This window comes from Anarrhichthys ocellatus, unplaced genomic scaffold, assembly GCF_004355925.1.
Source record: "Anarrhichthys ocellatus isolate YVR2014 unplaced genomic scaffold, GSC_Weel_1.0 scaffold170, whole genome shotgun sequence".
Classification (NCBI taxonomy): domain Eukaryota; kingdom Metazoa; phylum Chordata; class Actinopteri; order Perciformes; family Anarhichadidae; genus Anarrhichthys; species Anarrhichthys ocellatus.
In genome coordinates, this window is record NW_022280200.1 from 60,760 (window position 1) to 81,547 (window position 20,788).

The 20,788-nt window shown below is 41.1% G+C and overlaps 2 protein-coding genes across 2 annotated transcripts; both read left to right on the forward strand.

Moving 5' to 3' along the window:
• The first annotated feature begins 353 nt into the window (after window positions 1–353).
• LOC116400437 (SUMO-conjugating enzyme UBC9-like) lies at window positions 354–4,621 on the forward strand. The gene is made up of 7 exons (XM_031878272.1): window positions 354–696; window positions 967–1,052; window positions 1,165–1,248; window positions 1,548–1,620; window positions 2,070–2,179; window positions 3,144–3,223; window positions 3,497–4,621. Exons 2-7 carry the CDS (start codon window positions 987–989, stop codon window positions 3,558–3,560), a joined length of 477 nt encoding a protein of 158 aa, XP_031734132.1. The 5' UTR covers window positions 354–696; window positions 967–986; the 3' UTR covers window positions 3,561–4,621.
• Window positions 4,622–10,323: 5,702 nt separating this feature from the next.
• il2rb (interleukin 2 receptor, beta) lies at window positions 10,324–17,780 on the forward strand. Its single transcript, XM_031878239.1, has 10 exons — window positions 10,324–10,431; window positions 11,255–11,352; window positions 11,738–11,891; window positions 12,020–12,086; window positions 12,301–12,394; window positions 12,706–12,851; window positions 13,359–13,539; window positions 14,087–14,189; window positions 14,279–14,357; window positions 15,304–17,780. The coding sequence occupies exons 2-10, from the start codon at window positions 11,268–11,270 to the stop codon at window positions 16,060–16,062; spliced, it is 1,668 nt and encodes a 555-aa protein (XP_031734099.1). The 5' UTR covers window positions 10,324–10,431; window positions 11,255–11,267; the 3' UTR covers window positions 16,063–17,780.
• The last annotated feature ends 3,008 nt before the right edge of the window (window positions 17,781–20,788 follow it).

A 20,788-nucleotide genomic window follows, 5' to 3' on the forward strand; every position in this document is an offset into this window, starting at 1 on the left:
AGTGACTTCAGTTTCTGCTCAGGTGAACATTATTCCACTAGTATATTATAAATAGTTGTTTGCTGACATATTAATGCCCTAAATGTTGTATATTGCTCTTTTAAATAACATTTAATAGTGCACAACCATAATGCATACGACCCAACTATTATGAATACAAGACAGGTTGACGTGAAACAAATGATACACAAATAAAAAATGGGGAGTGAAAGGTGATTCGTTTAGGAGCGGGCGGCATGACTCAAAATGATCGAATCGTTCAAAGGAGTGAACTTCCCAGCATGCATCGAATGCCACAACAAAGATGGCCGCTCGTCTCTGACGTGTGTCACTCGGCTATCCCGAAAACTGCCTGAAGGTCCTGACGAAATAAACAAATTGGGGTCCTTTCTTGCGATAGGCTAGCTGTCGAAACGGTGTCGCGAGTCACATTGTTTTACACATCTGTGGTAAATTGTCAAAAATAACACCAATATATGTCGATGAGGTTGTTTGGGGGAATGTTGGTAACATCTAAGTTTCTTTCGGTTTGGTCCTTTACGTCCTAACTGGCCCACTAGGTTTGTTTTTGAACGTCGAAGGGTGTGTTTTTTTTTTTTTTTTCGGCCGCCGTTAACGCAGCAGTAACGTTAGCTAGTTACGCTAACGTTCTCAAACCCACGTCATTTTAGTGTTTAACGTTAAATAAAACAAGAGGTAAGTTCCGTTGAAATTAAGCCGTTCGTCGTTTTTTACTGTTGTAGATCTTTGCCCTTATATGGAATTAACGTACAATCTCCAGATTTAATTACCTCGTAATATCTAGGAGTCCCATAAACTACGTAAATACATTTCGACGATATCGTAAATTGCTAACGTGTACCTGCTATTCTCGGAAGAAGCAATTTAGGGCTACAATACTAGTACGTGGGCACATTTTAATTGAATAATTTATCTGTTTTTGGGGGGGGGGTTGTTTTTCCACAGGGAGGCGTTGATGAGCAGCAATGTCTGGCATCGCTCTTAGCAGACTGTCTCAGGAGCGCAAAGCCTGGAGGAAAGACCACCCGTTTGTAAGCAGCAACACGTTGATCCCTCATTCAATAGCAACGTTTATCTCCTGACGTTCACGAGTGCAACCTACACAACGTGTAACTGATGTTGTGTGTCTTGCACACCACACAGGGTTTTGTTGCTGTGCCCACTAAGAATCCCGATGGAACCATGAATCTGATGAACTGGGAGTGTGCGATTCCAGGGAAGAAAGGAGTAAGTTAGCTACACGTGGAAGTGGACCAGCAGTAAACTCTTTCTTTACGTTAGGAGTTAGGATGTAATACTTCATGTTAAACAACACGCACTACAACCAGTTCTTTAATATCTGTGGTGCATTTATCACCAGATCAGGTCGGCTTACTGCCTAAATCCTGTTTAGATCTACCCCATATCAACATAAAAATATACCACTCAAATAACACACATGGTATCTTTACTTTTGCTTAGTGCTATGCAGTTGTTTCATATGCTTTCGTATCTACAGATCAATTCTTTCCTTCTTCTTTCATTAGACCTTGTGGGAGGGAGGACTCTATAAACTCAGAATGCTGTTCAAAGATGACTACCCCTCCTCACCACCAAAATGTGAGTGTCACTGCACACCTGGTTCATCGTTTCATTCACGGTTAATAAAGAGCAGACATTTACATCCAGCTGCCTATTCAACACAACAGAGGAGAGGCTCAAAAAACAGTCTTCATCACCCGGTTTAGTTGGCACACCGCCTTGTGTAAGCAATGAGCAAAAGATGACAGTGTTTAAATATACAGTCTCTATTTTTGTGAATGAGGAAATCTATTTTTACAAATAGAGAGCGACTTCATTCTCTGCTCAGGTAGACATTACTCCACTATATCTTTAGAAAGCAAGTCGTTTGCTGATATACTAATGCTCTGAATATCATACAGAGAACCTTTAATGAAAGCTTTATTCATTGTAATATCCCTGTTACTACGGTGTAAGATATGCAGATCAGATGTTGATCAAGTCTTTGTTTAAAGTTCTCTCTCTCTCTTCTCGTGACTTCCGCTCAGGCAAGTTTGAGCCACCGATATTCCACCCAAATGTTTACCCATCTGGCACCGTTTGTCTGTCCATCCTGGAGGAGGACAAGGACTGGAGGCCCGCCATCACCATCAAACAGGTCTGAACGCTCAACAGTCTCCCGTGTGCTCGTGTCAGCGGTGGAGTTGGTCGGTCAGGCCGTATGCAATTTGTGGCCGTTTACCTTCAGATTATTGATTCATTGTACTCTGCAGTGATTGAACGGAGTCTATTGCGTGGGCAATTACAGCATCTATTTCACTATGTATTATTACACAATATATTGCACAGTACACTGAACTGCTCTCGTCAGACCTCGGGTTGTGTGTGGTTGATGATCACTATCTTCCTCTTCTCTGGCTTCCTCCGTGCTCAAATTTCAGTATTCATTTAGAAATAGAAGGGAAATGAATAGGCGTATACACACAGAGTTAAATATGTGTTCAGTCTTCAGTAAATAACTGGGACTTTAGAAAGATGGTTTAAAATACAATGAATCGTAGCATAAATACATAAACGAAAATGTCTGCTTCATATTATTTAAACCTGATAACACCAGTAAAACTTCATATTTAACATTTATATTCATACAGGAAATTAGCCAAGACTTTGATTTCTGTGATCTAATTTAGATTAAATACAATAGAATCCTTCATAGATCAGTTGAAATACATAGAAACCTGTAAAGAAATGTTAAGACAACGTTTCAGTCATTTTTTTAAATTACCATTGCTTAAATATAATCTGAGAAACAGAAATTAAATGTTAAAAATGCGTTCAGCAACAGCTGTGTCCACAGATAAATACAAAACCTCTGATTCTCACACATTTTAACGCCTAATGAGGCCGCACACTGTACAGTCGCCTACCTACAGATAGATGTTGCAGATATAATCCAGCTACAAACTTAATATACATCTGCACAGATGATCTTATTCTCTACGGTCATGACACTGTGACTGTAACGGACTCTGTAACATGAACATAGCCGTGTGGCCGTAGAACCAGGAGCAGCAGCTGCTGTGAAGAAACCGTCTGACCTCAAGGTTGTTGCCTGTTTTCAGATCCTGTTGGGAATCCAGGAGCTGCTGAACGAGCCCAACATTCAAGACCCCGCACAAGCAGAAGCTTACACAATTTACTGGTAACCGCTGTGATGACCTAACTCACCCAATAGCCTACAACTCAAGCCTCAATGAAAGTTGTTTTTGACATTTGTAATGTGAATATTTCAGTGAGCCTTTGCTGCATAATCACAAATTGTGTTAATTTTTCCTTTAAGCAAAGGAGAAACTCATGTTTCCTGTTCCTTCAGTACTTTGCGCGCTGATATGTTACCCGTTATGAAATACTGCATCTAGATGAGCGTGTGAGTAGCATCAGCGTGGCTCTAAATGTCTCCGTCTTTGTGTTTCAGTCAGAACAGGATGGATTATGAGAAGCGGGTAAGAGCACAGGCCAAGAAGTTTGCCCCCACATAGAGCGGCGCGCCGGGCCCGATCCCGCCGGAGGAGCCTCGGCCGATGGAGGTTACAAACAGCACCTGACGGACCACTCCAATAAGAATCCACATTTATTGTCAAACTATTACGCAGGTGGCAAGAGAGCCTGTTTCTCTTTTCTTCCTTTCTTTTTCTAAAACGACAGAAGTTCAGTAAGATCCCAATTAGATCTTCTTCAAGAAATATTTCTGCATTTTTGAATGCGTAGCTGATGCTCATTCACGCCTCCATTAATACCGTAAGTCATAGTGGTCTTCTCAACAGAGCTGTAGAAATACCATGTCCAAACCACTCTGTGTGTAGTTCAGCCTGTGGCAGAGGATTTTCTTTATTCTTTAAACTTCCATTTTTTTTTGTTTTTCTTTATCAAACCCAGAAGTATTGTAGATAGTTCATGATTAGCGGCATGAAGTGAGATTAAGCAGTCGGATGCACAGCGGAGGTCACTCCTCCCGTTGTGCTGCTGATCCTCTTGTTTCATTGCTGCCACACATCCCTCACATCTCGGATTTCCCAGAAAAGCATCAGAAGAATCCATTAAATTTAGGTCGAAGACGATCCCGGCACTTGTATATTGGTTGTAAGCTAAACTCTGGCAGTTATTATGTTGGCAGGAAGTGATGCTCTGTCCACCTCGCAGAATGGGACGAGTGACCGGAGGAAAGTGTGTCCGGGCATTTCTTCCACCGAGGAGTTAAAACGATCTTTTATTGCAGCGGAGCTTAAGAGGACATTAGTTTTCAGATTCTCTTTTTTGGTGAATCCACCTGGGACTGAAACTTATTTGTCAGACACGGTGTCGAACTTCACACACACTGAACTCTAGTTTGTCTTCTGCTTCCCAAACAGCTGCAGGATGAGATGAGACGTGGCCTTGTAAAAGTACCAACAACTTGTTGCTGTATGTGTTCGTTTCGCCTCTTGATTGGTTATAAATAGCATACCATCGCTTCGGTTAGTTTCTCCCACAATGCTCACAACAAGGAACACAAACCTGTATGAACCAAAGCGCTATTACATCTTGAAGTCCATCTGGTAAACAAAAGCTGAAGGATCCTCATTGGAATGGCCTCTCAACCAGCAGACGGGTGGAAGTGCACTTGAGAGAAAGCGAAGGCCTGAGAGTTTTTTTTGCCTCTAAATGTATGAGTGCATGTACATAATATAAATAATGACAAATTGTGGAAGTTATGTTTTATATTGTTTTAGCCAGTTGACATTTGTGTGTGGTATTATAACAAAGAACACGATAAATGGCATAAAATTGTGAAATAAAGTTAAATAAAAGAAACGAAAAATGGTTTTGTTTTTTGAGTTTGGGGTGGTCTCGAAAACGGATAAATAACATATAATGAATGAATTAAACGAATGATATAATAAATGCAATAATAAATGCATTAGCGTGCAGTCCACCTCACATATCTGTCTTATGATGGAGAGTGCGTATTTTCAAACCCTTGGCTTCTCTGTTTTCACTGGTATCAAAAGAAGACTTGGGGACTTGAAAGTCGGTTAAAGAGGTTTAAAGAGGTTTTTTTGCACACAAGGTTTTAGCTGATCATTTCTCTTAAAATGTCAGTTTTGTTTTTCTTGTCCAGAGGTGTAACCTGATGTAATGTTCTCGGGTGTCTTGCGTGCCATTCTTAAGAAATTTAACACCTTTTGTTTTGACTCACCGCTCCTGCGGTTTATTGTCTCAGTATGAGCTCAGTTGGCCAAAAATCAGCAAAGACACAGGTGAGGAAATTGTTTTTCTCTTTTTTTCTGGCTGCGGGCGTGTTAATGTGTTCTTGTTCTAGTTATGATTTCCTCTGAACATGCTGTCTCGTAGGTGAGGGCAGTAGAAAGCCCTCGGGTGCCGTCCCTGTCGCTGCCTCACTATGCTGATCCTGGATCAGCCTGTTCGTATCACAGCTTGGGCCACTGTCTTCGCATCAACATATTTCCAGGTCTGTACATTATTTGTATGTTTTAATTATGTCAAAGGTCTCCTTTAATATGCAGATAACCATGCGTGTTATTGGGTTTAACAACATGTCTTCAATAGGAAGGACAGCTTCTGTGACATTAACCAGATATTGTTCAATACTCTGCTGCCCATATGTTGTGTTACACTAACGCATAAACATTACTTTACAGGCAGTGGCCACATGGGCAACATTGATATTAAATCAAGGGAATCCTGAGAAGTTTGAAACATGATCTGCATCATCCTGCTGAATTATCCAGCTGTGAATGTTGCCATGTGCACCATGTGACCAGCTGACTTACTGTACGCCAGGTGTGGCACGGTGTAGTTTGGCTAAATCAAGAAAAGGTTGACTTCTAAAAGTAGCAATAACACATTCCTCTTAAATTAACAGTTGAATTATCCAAAAATCCCCCCAAAAACATTCTCAATTAAATTCTCAATTAAATACACAGAGGTTTTGTTGCTATAGATCACTTGGTCTGGTATGCCCACTAGCTTATGGTGGCTAATGTTAGCAAGCTTTAGATAGGTCCTGCTATATAACTGATACTACTGAGTAGTTGTTACTCTACAAGTAGGCATTGAATGCTATCTCATAACTGTTCAGCAAACGTTAAACTAGTCTCACATTAAAAACTGTGTTCGCTAATAAAACAAGACATCCTAACGTTGCAACATAGTTCAGATTTCCCACACGTGTACTTTAAGTGGCTGAACCGACGTCTCGTACTATATCTTAAATTTGTGACCTTAATTAACTGTTACAAACACTGATGTTTGGGGTTTTTAAACCATGTTTTTAGCACTATCATCTCAAAATATGAATTTTGTCCAATACTATTTCACGTGCAAAACATTGACCCTCCCATCAGCCTCAGCTGACTTTGGGCTTAGATCTGACTTGCAAATGCCAACATGTCAAACTACAGTAAAAATGGTCAAAAGTGAAACCTGCTTAAACATCAGCATGCTAACTTTGACATATTGAGCATGTTAGCATGCTGACGTTAGCATTTAGATCAAAGTAGGCTATCAGACAGACTCATAGATTCACCTGTATGGTTGTACAATTTATTTCCCTTTTCACACTTGTTTTCTTCACTTTCCTGTTTAATTCACCCACTGAACCCTCTGTCTCTAGGTGCTTCTTTGACATGGAAGTCCCTCTCCAGGGACTCCTACGTCAGCCACCCTCCATCCGCCTGGCGTGCCGACCCCCACCTCTGGTACATTGCATCTGCATTTCATCTTTCACTGTTCCTAACATTCGTTTCTGTGGCTCGTCCTGCAGTCCAGTGGACGGAGAGGAACATCATGAACCAGAAGCTCGACAAGACGCTGACGGAAATGAAGAAAAGGAGCAACGCAAAGTGAGGTCGTGGAGACCACATCACACACTGGTCCCTTGTGATTCACACTTTGGGTTACATATAATAAAGTAAAACTATAGTAACATACGTACATGTTGGTTGCTTAACAATAAACAAACAAGAGGAGGGTTATGTTCGAGGTGAAACACCACTAGAAAGATTATTGGTTTGACAAAAGATATCCGTGATAAACCTTTGATTTAGGCTTAGCTAAACTGTAATCGGTTATATTGTGTGTGTGCATTCATTCAGATATAATGTAAAAAGTGTTAAGGAAAATCAAACTTTCATTGTTTTTGACCTCAAGATGAGATATTGACAAGTGTTGTTTAACATTTAGGGAACATAAAACACAAAGTCCCTACCTCGGACTAAAACTAAAGTAGCTAAACCGCTGCGTGCTAGCAGCAGCTGAAGGGGTTACTTGTCTCTCTGTGTGATGTGTAAAGGCAGCAGGATGGAGGTGGTTTCAACAAAAACCACTGAAACTTGCCTTTTGTCACAAGCTGCTGCCTCTCCTACCAAGACAGACCCAGAAGATGAGTATCTGTAGCAGGAGTCTGATCGCTTCTTCACTACACAGAGACAAGCAGGTTGAGAGGAACGGTTGACGTCGACGCGGTGACTCAACAACACAACGTAAAGTGATAATTTAGGTCAGCACTGATCTACGTGGAGAGATTAAACTCATCTGTTACTCACATGAAGCTACTGTCATGGCTGAATCAGTGGAAAGCAGTTCACACATCAGTTCAGATGCTCTTTTCAGAGGTATTGGGGGAGAAAAGCATATATATGCATATTCTCAATTTGCCTGTTACGGTGTGTTTCTACACTGTATTACATTCATCCCTGTTTAATATTAGGAGACAAAGCCCTTCTCACTCTTACATAATGATAATGGGATAATTCTACATTATTTGCCGTTATGTCATCAGAATCATAAGCTTAATTCTTAGTTTATGACTCAATAGTTGCAAAACTATAATTAGGCCTTCCCTCCCATCAGCCTCAACTGCAGGCCTACTAGTGTTTTGTGAAACATTATACCTGATGAACATTGGTATGTCACTGTGAGCATGTTAAACATTAACATGTACTGTATGTCAAAGCACCACTGTGCAACCACAAGTACAGCCTCACAGGATATAGAGCTTTGTCAACTCTGGTCCTCACTTGCAGGAATCGAACATACGAAAGTGTTTTGACTTCTCCGCTGTGAGTCAAACTGTTAAATAGACGAAGCAGATATAGTGTTTTTAAATCAGCAACATATGAACTACCTCTGTAAAATGTAAGAGTATCACCTTTTCTTTTAGAGACTTTATATGTTATTCGATATGAGTGTGTCCTCCCTTGTTATTTTTCTCACCTTCTCACCCTCACAACCACCCAGCCCCCCCTCCCGTCTTTGTGGTCTGTTGATGGAGAGTGTTTTCTTCTTGCATTTGAGCACAAACACCGCTCTGGCCATCTCGGCAGCTTCCCGACTCAGGCTTGGCTGAGTCTGACCTTTCGGCGAGAGATGCACGCTTACTTCTTTCTTCCTGTTGCCCCTTCTCTGCCCGTTCCGGCCCTCCGCTGCCGGTGTCTCTCCTGTTACCGCTGTGAGCTGATGCTGACACCTAAGTGAGTGCATCTGATCAACCTCTGGCCCACTGCAGGCCTGAAACCCACTCAGGCACCCAAACAAGGCGGCTGCCGCCTTCTGAGTTCAAACACAATGTGTTGCAACAGTTGTTGTTGTTGTATGCGTGAATGCTGTGTGGTTTGTACGGCTATACGTACAGCGTGGATGAGCGTTGCACAATGGCCCTTCATTGAACTTTAAGGCTGAGATGAGCACTTGTAGATACTGACATTGATTTTAGCTATTCTGCGCCTTTCTTACTGTTACACTCTTACAAAGGTTTCTCCGTTTCACCATCCCCCCCTTTTCTTCAATCTCCATCTGCAACATGACTTTATTGTCCATATTTAGTTTGACTGACATTCATTTGCACAAATACTTTTTGTTATTTAAAATCTCCAGGCAGCTCGCATTAGTCTTATATCATATATTGTTGCATGGCGGAGGCCCTTGCGTGATGCACAAAGCACGCTGCTGATAATTAGAGACTGTACGAAAGTCATCGGGGTGGGAGAGGGAGCTGAACTTTATATTTGACATGAGATGTTGTGAAAAATCCTCACCGGGCATATTCATTTGTGGTTTGGACGCTCCCTTTGAGTTGGAAAACAATTTGCATCCAAAGTAGATAACCAATCAGATGTGCGGATAAAGCAGTAGTATCCTGCACCACTTTATTAGAGAGTTTATATATAAGACACTAAGATACCTAAGCATGATACCCCCTTATTCATCAACCCCACCCTGACTTCAAATTTGATATGCTAACGGTTCAATCATTCTCACACTAGTAGTGGAATCACTATTGGCAAAAATGATGGTAAACATAACAAATGGTGCTCTCACGCAACTATTCAACCTTTTTTTTTCTCAACAGCAACTCTCACAAGAAAAGGGATCAAATAAAATATATGTATTTTTTACATATTAGTCCCCCTCTCATGGACAGGTGTCTTACATTTGAGACCAGAAGTTTCATTAACAGATTGCGACGGATGAGCAAACTAACAATCGGAGGAAATGAAATGTTCAGTGACCTTTGAGCGAAGAGCAGGCTGCTGCTTTGACTTTCCTCTTTGCCGCTATAGAAGCACATGAGAAGTGTTCCTATGCGTCTGCAGTGGTTGTGGCTGTAACAAGCAGCGGTTTTGATGCCGTACAACTCCTGAATGTGTGTGGGTGTGTGTGTGTGTGTTTGCAATTTAAATAACCCCCACGGTTCTAAATCTGGTAGCTTTAGCCACTTTAATCCTCTGAATCTTCAGTTTAAGCTGAGTTTCACTGACATCAACCACTTCATAGGACAACGTGTGAGTTTCCCTTTTGTACAAAGCCACTTTACGTTGTGATTGAAACAGGATGTGGCGTGCTTTGTATTTCTTGTTTTCGGTGCAATTATTATCTTAACGGCGTCCAGGTAGCCTGCTCTGCTCTGCAGTACCACCCATCCCACCACCCCCTCCTCCCCCACCACCCCCACCCGTCCTCTCACACCATCACACACAGCTTCATGAGGCTTCCTGTAAGCCCCCTGACACAGGCTATGTGGTTACAAGTGGAAAATGTCACTGGGCACTTTAAAGAAGACAGAGGGGCGAGAATGAGGAGACGGAGGGATGAGCGACAGAAAGAGAGAGAGAGAGAGAGAGAGAGAGAGAGAGAGAGAGAGAGAGAGAGAGAGAGAGAGAGAGAGAGAGAGAGAGAGAGAGAGAGAGAGAGGGAGGGAGATTGAGATGGTGATGTATGAGTAGACAGACAGAGGGACAGAAAGAGACAGAAGAGAAGGAAGTCTTCTGAACTTGTCAGTCCAGCAGAGGAGACTGCAATGTGTTTCCTCTCAGGGACCCCTTGCTACCCGTGCTGATCGAGGCTCATCAGGTACTGTATCACCTTCTTCTCACTGTTGCTGTCGAAAATTATATGAGAATATTGTGCAAGTTGTAACAACTTGAGTCTATATATTCGACTACTTTCATTTTTTTTCACAGCGTCTTTACACTCTGGCTCTTACTGTTTGACGATATTATGTCACTTTCCTGACCTGCTGTTTGTTATCAGGAACAGGTGTTTTTTGTTCCCCCTGTACATTATGTTATTATATCATACATGGTGACACATCTGCACTTTCCATAAAGTCACTTACGGTCATGCTCACTTCAGGCTTTGACGGAAAAACACAGTCACGACGGTTGACTTTAAAAAGAAACGTCTGAATGATTATCGGTATGACCGATTAGAAACTCGTTCTTTATAGCACACTGTTAACATTATATAATACGGGGCCAGTGCTCTCAGTCAAGTTTCACTTATAACTGCTTGTTGCCGCCTGCTCAGGATGAGTATTCTGCTCAGTGGGGATCTTGTTTTCTCACTCTCAGAACTGTACACCGCTCTGCCGATGACGATTTGCCTATTCAGAAATGAGTTTCTCTACATAATAAAGAAATAATCACAGAGGTAGACACTTGTTTGGGTAACTGTTCTCAATCTGCCCAGTTTCAATTCAATATGCTTTATTGACATTGATAAGGACAATAGCTTCAAATAATAATGAGGTTATAAAGAAAGAGAAAGAGGTACAATTACGAGATACATATTCCAAAGCGCCGCTTTTTTCTGCCAAATATGTGAATGTATTTAACAGTATTGATTCAGATTCTCATTCTAATGCACATTATGTACTGATCTCCTCTGTTCACAGTTACATTGTGGTCATGGCCATGGAGATCCTGGTGTCCTTATACGTCCTAGTGGGTCTGTTTTCAGTGCATGCAGCACACTCTCACAAAGGCGTGCAAGGTATAACCGAGTCTCACCTGAAACTGTCTCTGTCTCTATGTTACCGTCCTTCCAGCACAAGGGATAGAAAATAACACAACGTATTTTACATTGATTTCTTTTTTGTGAATTTGACATTTGAGAATTTGACACATTTGAAGCAAAGTCTCTTTTCTTCAAGTCGTAACGATACTTCATAATTCATAATTCATACATTTATGAATTACAGTCGATCAACTGAAACATGACCATTTATCATTCCTCAAAAGTGAATTTTACTGAATACAATTTAACCGAGAAGTTAAAAGAGACCGCTGGTTTATTGGAATGTCCTGCATGAAGGACGAGTCCAGCGGCACTGACAAAGTGGCACCGTCCTAATCTCTCTTCTCCTGTTATGTCTCAGCCACTCAAGGACTCTCCTGCGTGAATGACTTCGTCAACAATGTCAGCTGCACGTGGGACAGCTCTGCCGTGGCTCCTGGTGTGGACTGCTGGGTCTTTGGTATGAAGACAACCTGGATCACCAAGAACTACGAGAGACATAAGGCAACGATTATGTAAGATGTTAGAGATGTATTTATTTCATGTCGGGCTTTGGCGATAGAAACATGGTAACGGTATAGCACCGTCAGTTGGTCCGATTTTGCAGCAGTTCGTGGTGATTTCTGTCCATTTTCTCACTTAGTCGAAGCTGCAAGCTGAAACAACACCCAAACTCTCCTTCAGGCTGCAGTTTTGTCTTTGAGAAGGAAGTAAGTCACTATCATCCATAAGAAAATGTAAACATCTAACTGACATCTCTATTTTGCCCTGTTGAGTCACTCAACGATCAGCCATCGTAGAAAAGATGTTACACTGAAATAAAGAATAAATCCTTGAGAATCATCAACAGTCTCGCTGCAAAGCTAAATGATTCATATGATTTCATGTCTTCCCTGTAATTGATTTTATTATGGGTCCCTCCAGCTGTTCAACACTGCTAGAGACATGCCCTACCTACGAGTGGATTGTAACGGGACGATGGTGGAGAACCTCACAAACTATTCACCATACAATCACAGTAGGCGGCTCTTACTTCTGACCTTTTTAGTTGCTCCTGTAAAGTAATTCACAAATCTGGTTCTAAAAATTATTTGACATTATTTCTCATTCATTACGAAAGAATGCCGGAAAAATTAACACAAAAAAAGTCTCCACCATGATAACGTGTTCAGGAGGCCGTCTGAAACACATTATGACCAACTTTTGGTGATTTTTCAAGTGTTACACAAAATAATTTGCCAACCTTTTTAAACATCAGGAATTAATTGATTGCATGCTTTTCTATATGTGTGTGTGTGTGTGTGTGTGTGTGTGTGTCTGTGTTTACAGTCAAAATGCATCCTCCAGGTGTCCCTAATGTCAGCAGCACTGTCAACGAGACGAGGATATCGTGGAGCTTAGGCGCTCCTTCCTCTGTCTACCTCACATCCTTTGACTTCCAAGTTCAGATCAAACAGAAGAACAAGAAATGGAATGTAAGTGCACATGCATGCATGAATGGGCATTTTATAAAAAATACAACTCATATTTACTACACTCTTTTTGGTAACGTGCTATTTAGGCATAATAGTAAATCATGTGCATAAAAGAAGATCAAGACCCTAGAGCCATGGCCGCAGCTATGTGAGGCACAGGTGCTGCAAGCTAGATGCTGATGTCATTATGCTAACATACTCACAATGCCAATGCTAACACACTGATGTTTAGCAGTGTTTACCATGCCCACCGTTTTAATTTAGCATGTTAGCGTGCAAACATTTGCTAATTAGCACTAAACACAAAGTACAGCTGAGGCTGATGGGAACGCCTCTGGTTTTGCAGGTATTTCATTTCCACTATAGTTTGTTCTTTATGTTGCATGCTCATACGTATTTTCGCAACAGAACTGATGTTGCTCGTGATTTAAATCCCTTTGAAAAATCAATTCTGTTTGTTGGGATACAGCCCAATTTTAATATTGCGCCGAATTGTCCCGTTATCAGGAGGCCAGCACTCTCTCCACACTAGAACAAGAGCTCAGCATACCTGCTTGGAAACTAAAGGGGCACTGCCAGGTCAGGGTGAGAGTCAAACCCAAAGTTCCCAACAGTCACTGGAGCAACTGGAGTCCAACAACATCCTGGTTGGGTGCGACAGACATATTGACAACATCACAGGATCAAGGTAACAACATTTTGCATTTCCATGTTCTTTGAATGACAACTAAAACAGCTCACAGGCTTACAGCTGTCATTTTAACGAGGACGATATCTGCTCTCCTGGGTCCCAAACTGATCCCAGACCTGCTGGGAAATGTAGTCATCCATTCTGGTTCAGGGTCAACACCAAGCGCCGACAAACAGAGTTATGTGGTTGCTTCCTTGTAGGCGCTACTAGGGGTCTGGTGTTGTACCCTAACAGCCTTCTTTCACAACAAAATATTAACTATTAAGGCAAATATTCCAATAATCACAGTCATGCTCCTCTCCTGCCGCCTTCTCAATTCACTACCATTTAAGCAAATATTGCACAAGTCAATGCTGTCGATCCTGGAGCGGTGGTTCAGAGCCTCAAATGTTCCAATGTCCCATCCTCACCTACTTCTTAAAAAGTGTTTTTTAACTTAAACTATATGCTGATGACATGCAACTATATAATCCCATGTTCCTCAATGATCTGAGCCCTGTTAACATGCCTTTTTGCACATTGTAATGTCAGCTCTCTGTTCCAGGATGGTTCCTGGGTCAGACTTTACTGGTAGCGCGGGGAGTGATGTTCAGCTTGGGTCTCCTCATTGTAACACTCGTCCTCTACTGGAGTTGTGCGAGCAGACGGTGAGTATAATGTTGGCTTGTGTGTGTCTGTCTCTGTGTGTTGGCATGCACCATGTCTTATCTAATGGCTCCCTTTTTTGCCATTTCAGGCTCCTCAAAGCGAAGCCAGTACCAAACCCTTCTGAATATTTCCACACTCTCCACTCTGTACACGGAGGAAATTTAAAGGTAAAAATAAATCCTTTTTTACCACTATGTCCTTACCACATAGAGCATTTTGACAGATGCGCTTCACTGACTGACGCCTTTACACAGAAATCGCTTAAACTATTTACACACACAGGTCACTTTGTCATTTGGATTTCTTCTTAAATTTGAAGAAACTTGTTGGGCTTTTCTGTAATTTATCCTTCAACATTCGTTTGACGACATTGATTTAATTGATTAGTTGTTGGCTTTTTAGTCTGCTCACAAGAACTACACCGCTCAATTCACTGTGATTCACAGCCACATCAGAAGTCTTCAGGTATTCACCACAATTAATACAATAGGCTGTGGCTGTTGGGACACCTGGGTCGCCGGAAAGATTTTTAGTTTCTAATGTCTCCCTTCTATGCTGGGACCAATTTCATTCTGACTGTTTACAGTCAGTCATGGCTACACTATACAAGTACAACCCTATAAAAACGCTCCAGTGGTGGAAAGAGTACTGATATTATTTTGTTATGTGAAAGCAGTAATACCTCACTATAAACTGTCAAACTAATTTAGTGGGTTAACAAAATACAATATTTCCCTTTAAAATGTAGCGAAGTAAAAGGATAAATTAGCATCAAGTGTAAATTCTTAAGTGACTTGAAATCACATTTAAGTTGCCTTTAAGTGACTAAGTACTGGAGTTACGTGATTTCCAACTACTCAGTGTTTTATTTTATTTATTGTCTAATATATGAGAATTTTATGTAAAATTTCCTTTTTTTCAAATTATGGTAAAACAAGGATCCCTATTCATCTGCATGAGTACTAATTGTCCTGTGAAAACAATATAATATATTTTGGGGCTTAGAGAAACTTTGTCAAGACTGGGAACTCACACACAAAGAAAACTTTCTGAAACTTTTTTGACTACAAAAACTGTGTTTTCTACTCCAACTCTCTCTTTCCTTTTACTTAGAAATGGCTGAATCCTCTGTCAGCTTCCGAGTCATTCTTCACAGCCCAGCCATGCGACAGCATCTCCCCGGTTGAGATATGCGAAAAGTGGGATGAGGTCCCCTCCACCTCTCCCTCCTCCAGCTCCACCAGCGCCCTGCTTCACTTCAGGAGCGACCCCTCGGCCGGCTCAGACACCAGCAGGGTTGTTGACAATTCCTCCTCCTCCTCTTCATCCTGCTTCTCCAACATGGGCTACTTCATGTCCAGCTCCTCCAGCAGCTGGGCACGAACTGACCCCAATCCTGCTTACTTCACCTATCAGGATGATTTCCACAACAGCCTCAACCTTCACCTCTGCCTCCACCCTTCCCTCGACACCTACGAGAGCTTGAAGAGGGAGCCGCAGAGCCCAGACTCCGGCTTTGGCATCGGAAAGGAAGACGAAGAAGCCAATGAAGATGAAAGGTTTGCCAAAGTAGAAGAGGAGGAGGTTTCAGATGACGATCCGAGCCCTCTTCTCATTCTCCCTCTTCAGCTTCCTTCCCAGATGTGCCCAACCTCCTCTGCTCCATGCCCTCCTACCGCTCCCACTCTAACTCTGGTATCCTCTGATAGCCAACAGGTGGAGGTACCTGATGCAGCTGCTTGTTGCAACTGTGCGGCCTGGCCTATGGCTGGTGCCATGTGCAGGTCTTCCTCCATGCCTGTGGAGCCCTGTAAAACAGGGTATCTGACCCTCAAAGAGCTGCAGACTACATTCAGCAATAAATCCATCTGAAAAATCAGTCGTGTATCGAAAAGAATTAGTGTGTTTACATCACAAGCAACCTGACTGTTCGTTTATTCTATTCTGATTGTAGAAGCAAGCATCTCTGATAGAATATGTGGAGTGTTTGTGCAGTTTTGACAAGAAAAAATAACAAATTCCATGATTTTTTTGCTTGATTCAGTTGTTAGTCACTTAGGGACAGCAGAACAAGCTGAAAGCACATCGTCTTTGCAAACAGTTGCCTCCAACAGACGCTGAGCTATATTAACATTTATATTAAGTCATTTTTCTGACCACTTGATGAATGTAAATCCGATATTCATCCTCTTTCCGTCTCCACCAGCTACTGAGAGAAATATCTGGCTCCTTAGCTGCTAAATGTTCCACTATGTTCTCCAGCTAACCACCAGCTGCCGGCTGCTGCTTCGAACACGGTTAATAAGAGCGCTGAGAGTGAACCAAAGCAGTAAAGTTGTGGGCTGGAGTTCCAAAACTCGCTAAAGCGCTCTTTGGAGCTGATGGTTACTGCAGCGCTGGGTGATGATTCTGTTCTGGTGTTATGTTGCTATATTTACTCCAAATCAGCATTTGATTTACTTTGCTTACTAAGGACAATAATTGTACAGTAATTTGTCCTCGTGAGATTGGGGGAAAGATAATTAGGCCTGTAAGTGAGAGCAGAGTTTCAATGGACAGTCTGATGACACCGCATGTTGAAGAATAACCGGACCTTTAATAAAAGAGAGTCAGACATGTGAGGGAGACTAAAAGTCAACCAGTTGTGTATATTGTTTATAGACATACTGCTGAGTCATTATTTAGCCGAAACATATGTAGACCATTGTTGAATGTGTAGGACTCCGAAGTCAGTACGCTGCATTTTCTTAAGTGTATCAAAGCAGGAAAGTTGACATTACTTTAAACTAAATGCTAGGGTCAGTTATTAATAACTGTGTTTTAAAAATACACAAAAATACAGTTTTGTGGTTTTGTTTTGAATTACTTTAACTTAAATCTTACAATGACATATGTTGTGAGAGCTTTTTAAAACTTTTAAATATCGTGAGATAAATATAAGAAATCTTCATTCCTGCAGGCAGATTTGGGATTTTGAAAGCAGTGAAACATGATTTAAGTGTGTTTTGATTCTGTAAATAGTGATAAATTACTTATAATAGAGAACATATGAGCTTTGCTGAGTTAAATCTGATCTAATATAGTACATGATCTCTGTTATCACTCGCGTGAACCAAGCTGGCGGTTAAGGTTATGAAACTGACCAACATTTAAGCGTTTTAATGAATTGATTCTAGTTCATACTGATCTGCTGTCAGGCAGCTGGTTTGCCTCTGATGTTTTTTGTAGTCAATCTCATTTGTTTGTTCAACTTAATAAATAAGCTCCTGCTGTTTAAGAGATCAATTTCGCACCTAATTAATCAGAATGAATCATTATTGTAGACGAGTATTAGAATAATGTGCATTAGATTGCTATTTCTAGATTCATGTAAATCATTGAGGCCAGTGATACATGTTGCTGCTCTTGTCTACATGCAGTGTATTTCCAATGCACACTGTCGTGACGTCTGTGCAGCGACCAAACAAAATAAAGCTGCTGGTAGAAGTGGGTCACCCTTTGACTTCCTGTGTTGCTGTGGAATGAGGGCTGAGGGGTGGGCATGTGTGTGAGAAAGAGTGCGAGAGGCAGAATGAGTTGCGTGTGTGTGTAGTTGTGAGTGTTGACATGTCCTGTCAGGTGGTCCTGGTGGTGGTGTGTGTGTGAGAGTGAGAATGTGTATTAGAGTGCGGTTTGACATTTAACATTGGAACCAGCGACATCCGTTCACCTCACAGAGAGTATGCGGTGTTTAGCCGCGTCAGTAAGAAGCAACACACACGATGCTTTTCATCAAGTGTTCATAAATGGTACTAAATAGAGCACTTTCTGCTGAGTGTCTCCGTACTCGTAGTCTTTTTAGTGGCACATTTTGCTGACCCAAATGGAACAATTATGCAATAAAGTTAGAGCCGGCATCTCACCGTGTTGTGTAAAGCTGGCATCTTTCTGGGTCACCGATCAAATGCAAGACAATCGGTTATTCTGACCCGGTGTTCGACACAACAAGCTAAAGTTTGAGCTTTTTTTCATAAATGCATTGTGAGTCAACATATCAGTCACAAAATATGACATGTGAGTTAATAAAGAGCTTGAGTAGATGATAACACATTGCAACCAGTTTGGGTAAATAACACAACAGTCATATAAAAACTGTTATATTTACACAAAAGGGCTTTACGTGTAAAAGGGCTAACGAGTAGTAACTACCTTAATAAATCATGAATTAATCATGAATTGCAGTATTAACATGCGTTTATAAAGCATATATTAACATAGTCCCTAACCATTATATATATAAATGCATGAATAATGTACATCTAAATAAGTTATTAATCATTTACTAACACTTTATAAATTATCTTATTAATCATCTACAACTCCTGAATAATTGGTTTGTAAAATATATAATACTTAATTTACAAATGGGGAATCCATCATTTATAAAGTATGAAAACACAACAATGAAACACATAATAGACGGGCTTATTAATCAAGAGTAAAATGCTTTTTTCTTCATGCTAATATGTAACAAAGTGTGCAAAAATAAACTGTTCTATCACTTTTATACTTTTAAAGATATGTCAAAAATAAAATTTTAACTCCATTAAACCCTGTAATTAGAATTACATTTTTTAGAATTAAAAAATACATCTATTAAACTCGACACTTCAAGCTCCACAATAATAGATACTGTTAGCACTTTTTAAGACTTTGTTTAGATTTTTTAAATTCTTTTTAGTTTTTGAATTATTCTCACTTCCATTCTCTCGTCTGCTCGTGATGTGAGCGTCAGATTTGTCGGATTCTGAACCGCTGCAGTGTTCTTGCTTATACCAACTGGCCATCATCTTTGTTTTTTTTCCTGAGCTGAACCACAAGAATGTTTTGAACCCAGCGCTGGTTTTCAACTATGAATGCAATGCCCCATAATCATGTCAGCCACAAACATTTTTTTTTTTTAAGGAAAAATCGGGGTGAGGTTTTGTTGGGGAGTAAAACGAATCGTTTTTGCCCCCCAACAAAACCTCACAAGGAAGCACAAATATCTGTCAATGGACGTGGGACTTTTCACTTACTCCGAGGTCAGAGAGAGGAAGAAGTTTATGTGATGCTGCTGGAGCTCATAAAATAGATACCAAACAGAGAGATACATGTTCCAAATAAAACCCAACCTGGAAGAGGAGGACTACTGGGGTCAGACAGACAGAGAGAGACAGCTGACTTATGAGCTCCGCTGGGAAATGAGCGTCTGATTCCCAAAGACAACAGACAGCAAATGTTTACAGAAAGATAGCATCATGTGGTTTCAGACGAGTCTCTTAGTTTACATCAGCCGGAAAACCAGAGGAATGTTCTCCTGATATAACTGCAGAACAGCCTGTGAGACCTCAACCCTCGGGACCCGAAGGCAGTAATGTTCAACAGCTGTGCTCATATTACACGTGTGCACACATTCTGCCTCATCCTCCTCTTGTTCTCTGACAGGACTGCAAACAACTGCAACATGGGGTCAATGGATGTGTATATGTGTGTATATTTCGGGGGTTTTATTCCTCAATCATACCCTTGCTCGCTTTCTTTCCAAAACTAAGACGAGAAGATGATACGTTATGCTAAATATAAAGCTATAGCTGGCAGCTATAAGTAGCAGCAGTTAGCTTAGCTTTGCACAAAGACTGGAAACAGGCCAAAACCGCTAGCCTGACTCTGTCCAAAGGTTTAAAAAAAGAAAAGAAACAGCACCTCAAAAACTCAATAATTCAGGGCAAAAATAACAGTGGCAAATTCACATTTGCACCGTAGCATCTTAGCATCTTAGCATCTTGCGTGGAGTTCAACTTTAATCGGTAGAAAAAACAAAGTGTGATGACAAACAGGAGCTGTTTCTACTCTTTATGCTAAACTGGAGGCTTATATTACCAGACAAGAGTGTTACCAATGTTTGATTTCTTAGCAAGAAAACAAATACGTGTATTTCCTCTAAACTATTCCCTTTAAGGGCCGCAAGCCAGGTTGGGAGTCACTGCCTTAAAAGACAACATCATGAAAAAATTGCCTGTTTAGATTAGACTAAGAAATTCCACAGATAAAAAAAGAAAGAAAAACAACCTGCCTGTTTCATTTGCTTGGCCTTTTGGTCCATAACTTCAGCATGTTGTCCTCTAGGTTGGATGATAGAGGGTCATCATCAGAAGCATCTATGAAGCCGAGCAGTAGAAAGTCTAACAAACAAGGTGTTTCTCATTCGTCCACTTTTAATAATGTTCAATCCACACCAAACAACATTTAGTCTTTTCATCCGCCAAGAAGCAGGATCAGTGGCGTTGCATCTGTCGTTGATCTGGGATTATGGAGATTACTTTTGGAGTCTATGTGAGTGATTCATTATCAAAGGATAAGCCCATTGTATCCTGAAACACACACACCCTCGAGGCCCAGGGATTCCCCCTCTCATGCATTTCATCTCTTTAACTGCATGTTTCTGTTCCCAACTTTCTCTCTCAATGTGTCCTTTATACTCCCTATAATCACATTTCCCTGCATCTCTCCAAATCAAACCTTAAGTGGAATATTAGTCTTAATTTAGGTCTGGAAATATAGATTGCAGCCCCCCCCC

Bases quoted from the DNA above. Each gene is read 5' to 3' on its own strand.
- LOC116400437 (XM_031878272.1), top strand. From the start codon at position 987: ATGTCTGGCATCGCTCTTAGCAGACTGTCTCAGGAGCGCAAAGCCTGG. The intron at 1,249-1,547 runs GTAAGTTAGCTA...TTCTTTCATTAG, and splicing joins CGATTCCAGGGAAGAAAGGA to ACCTTGTGGGAGGGAGGACT. The intron at 3,224-3,496 runs GTAACCGCTGTG...TTTGTGTTTCAG, and splicing joins GAAGCTTACACAATTTACTG to TCAGAACAGGATGGATTATG.
- il2rb (XM_031878239.1), top strand. From the start codon at position 11,268: ATGGCCATGGAGATCCTGGTGTCCTTATACGTCCTAGTGGGTCTGTTT. The intron at 12,395-12,705 runs GTAGGCGGCTCT...CTGTGTTTACAG, and splicing joins CTATTCACCATACAATCACA to TCAAAATGCATCCTCCAGGT. The intron at 14,358-15,303 runs GTAAAAATAAAT...CCTTTTACTTAG, and splicing joins TACACGGAGGAAATTTAAAG to AAATGGCTGAATCCTCTGTC.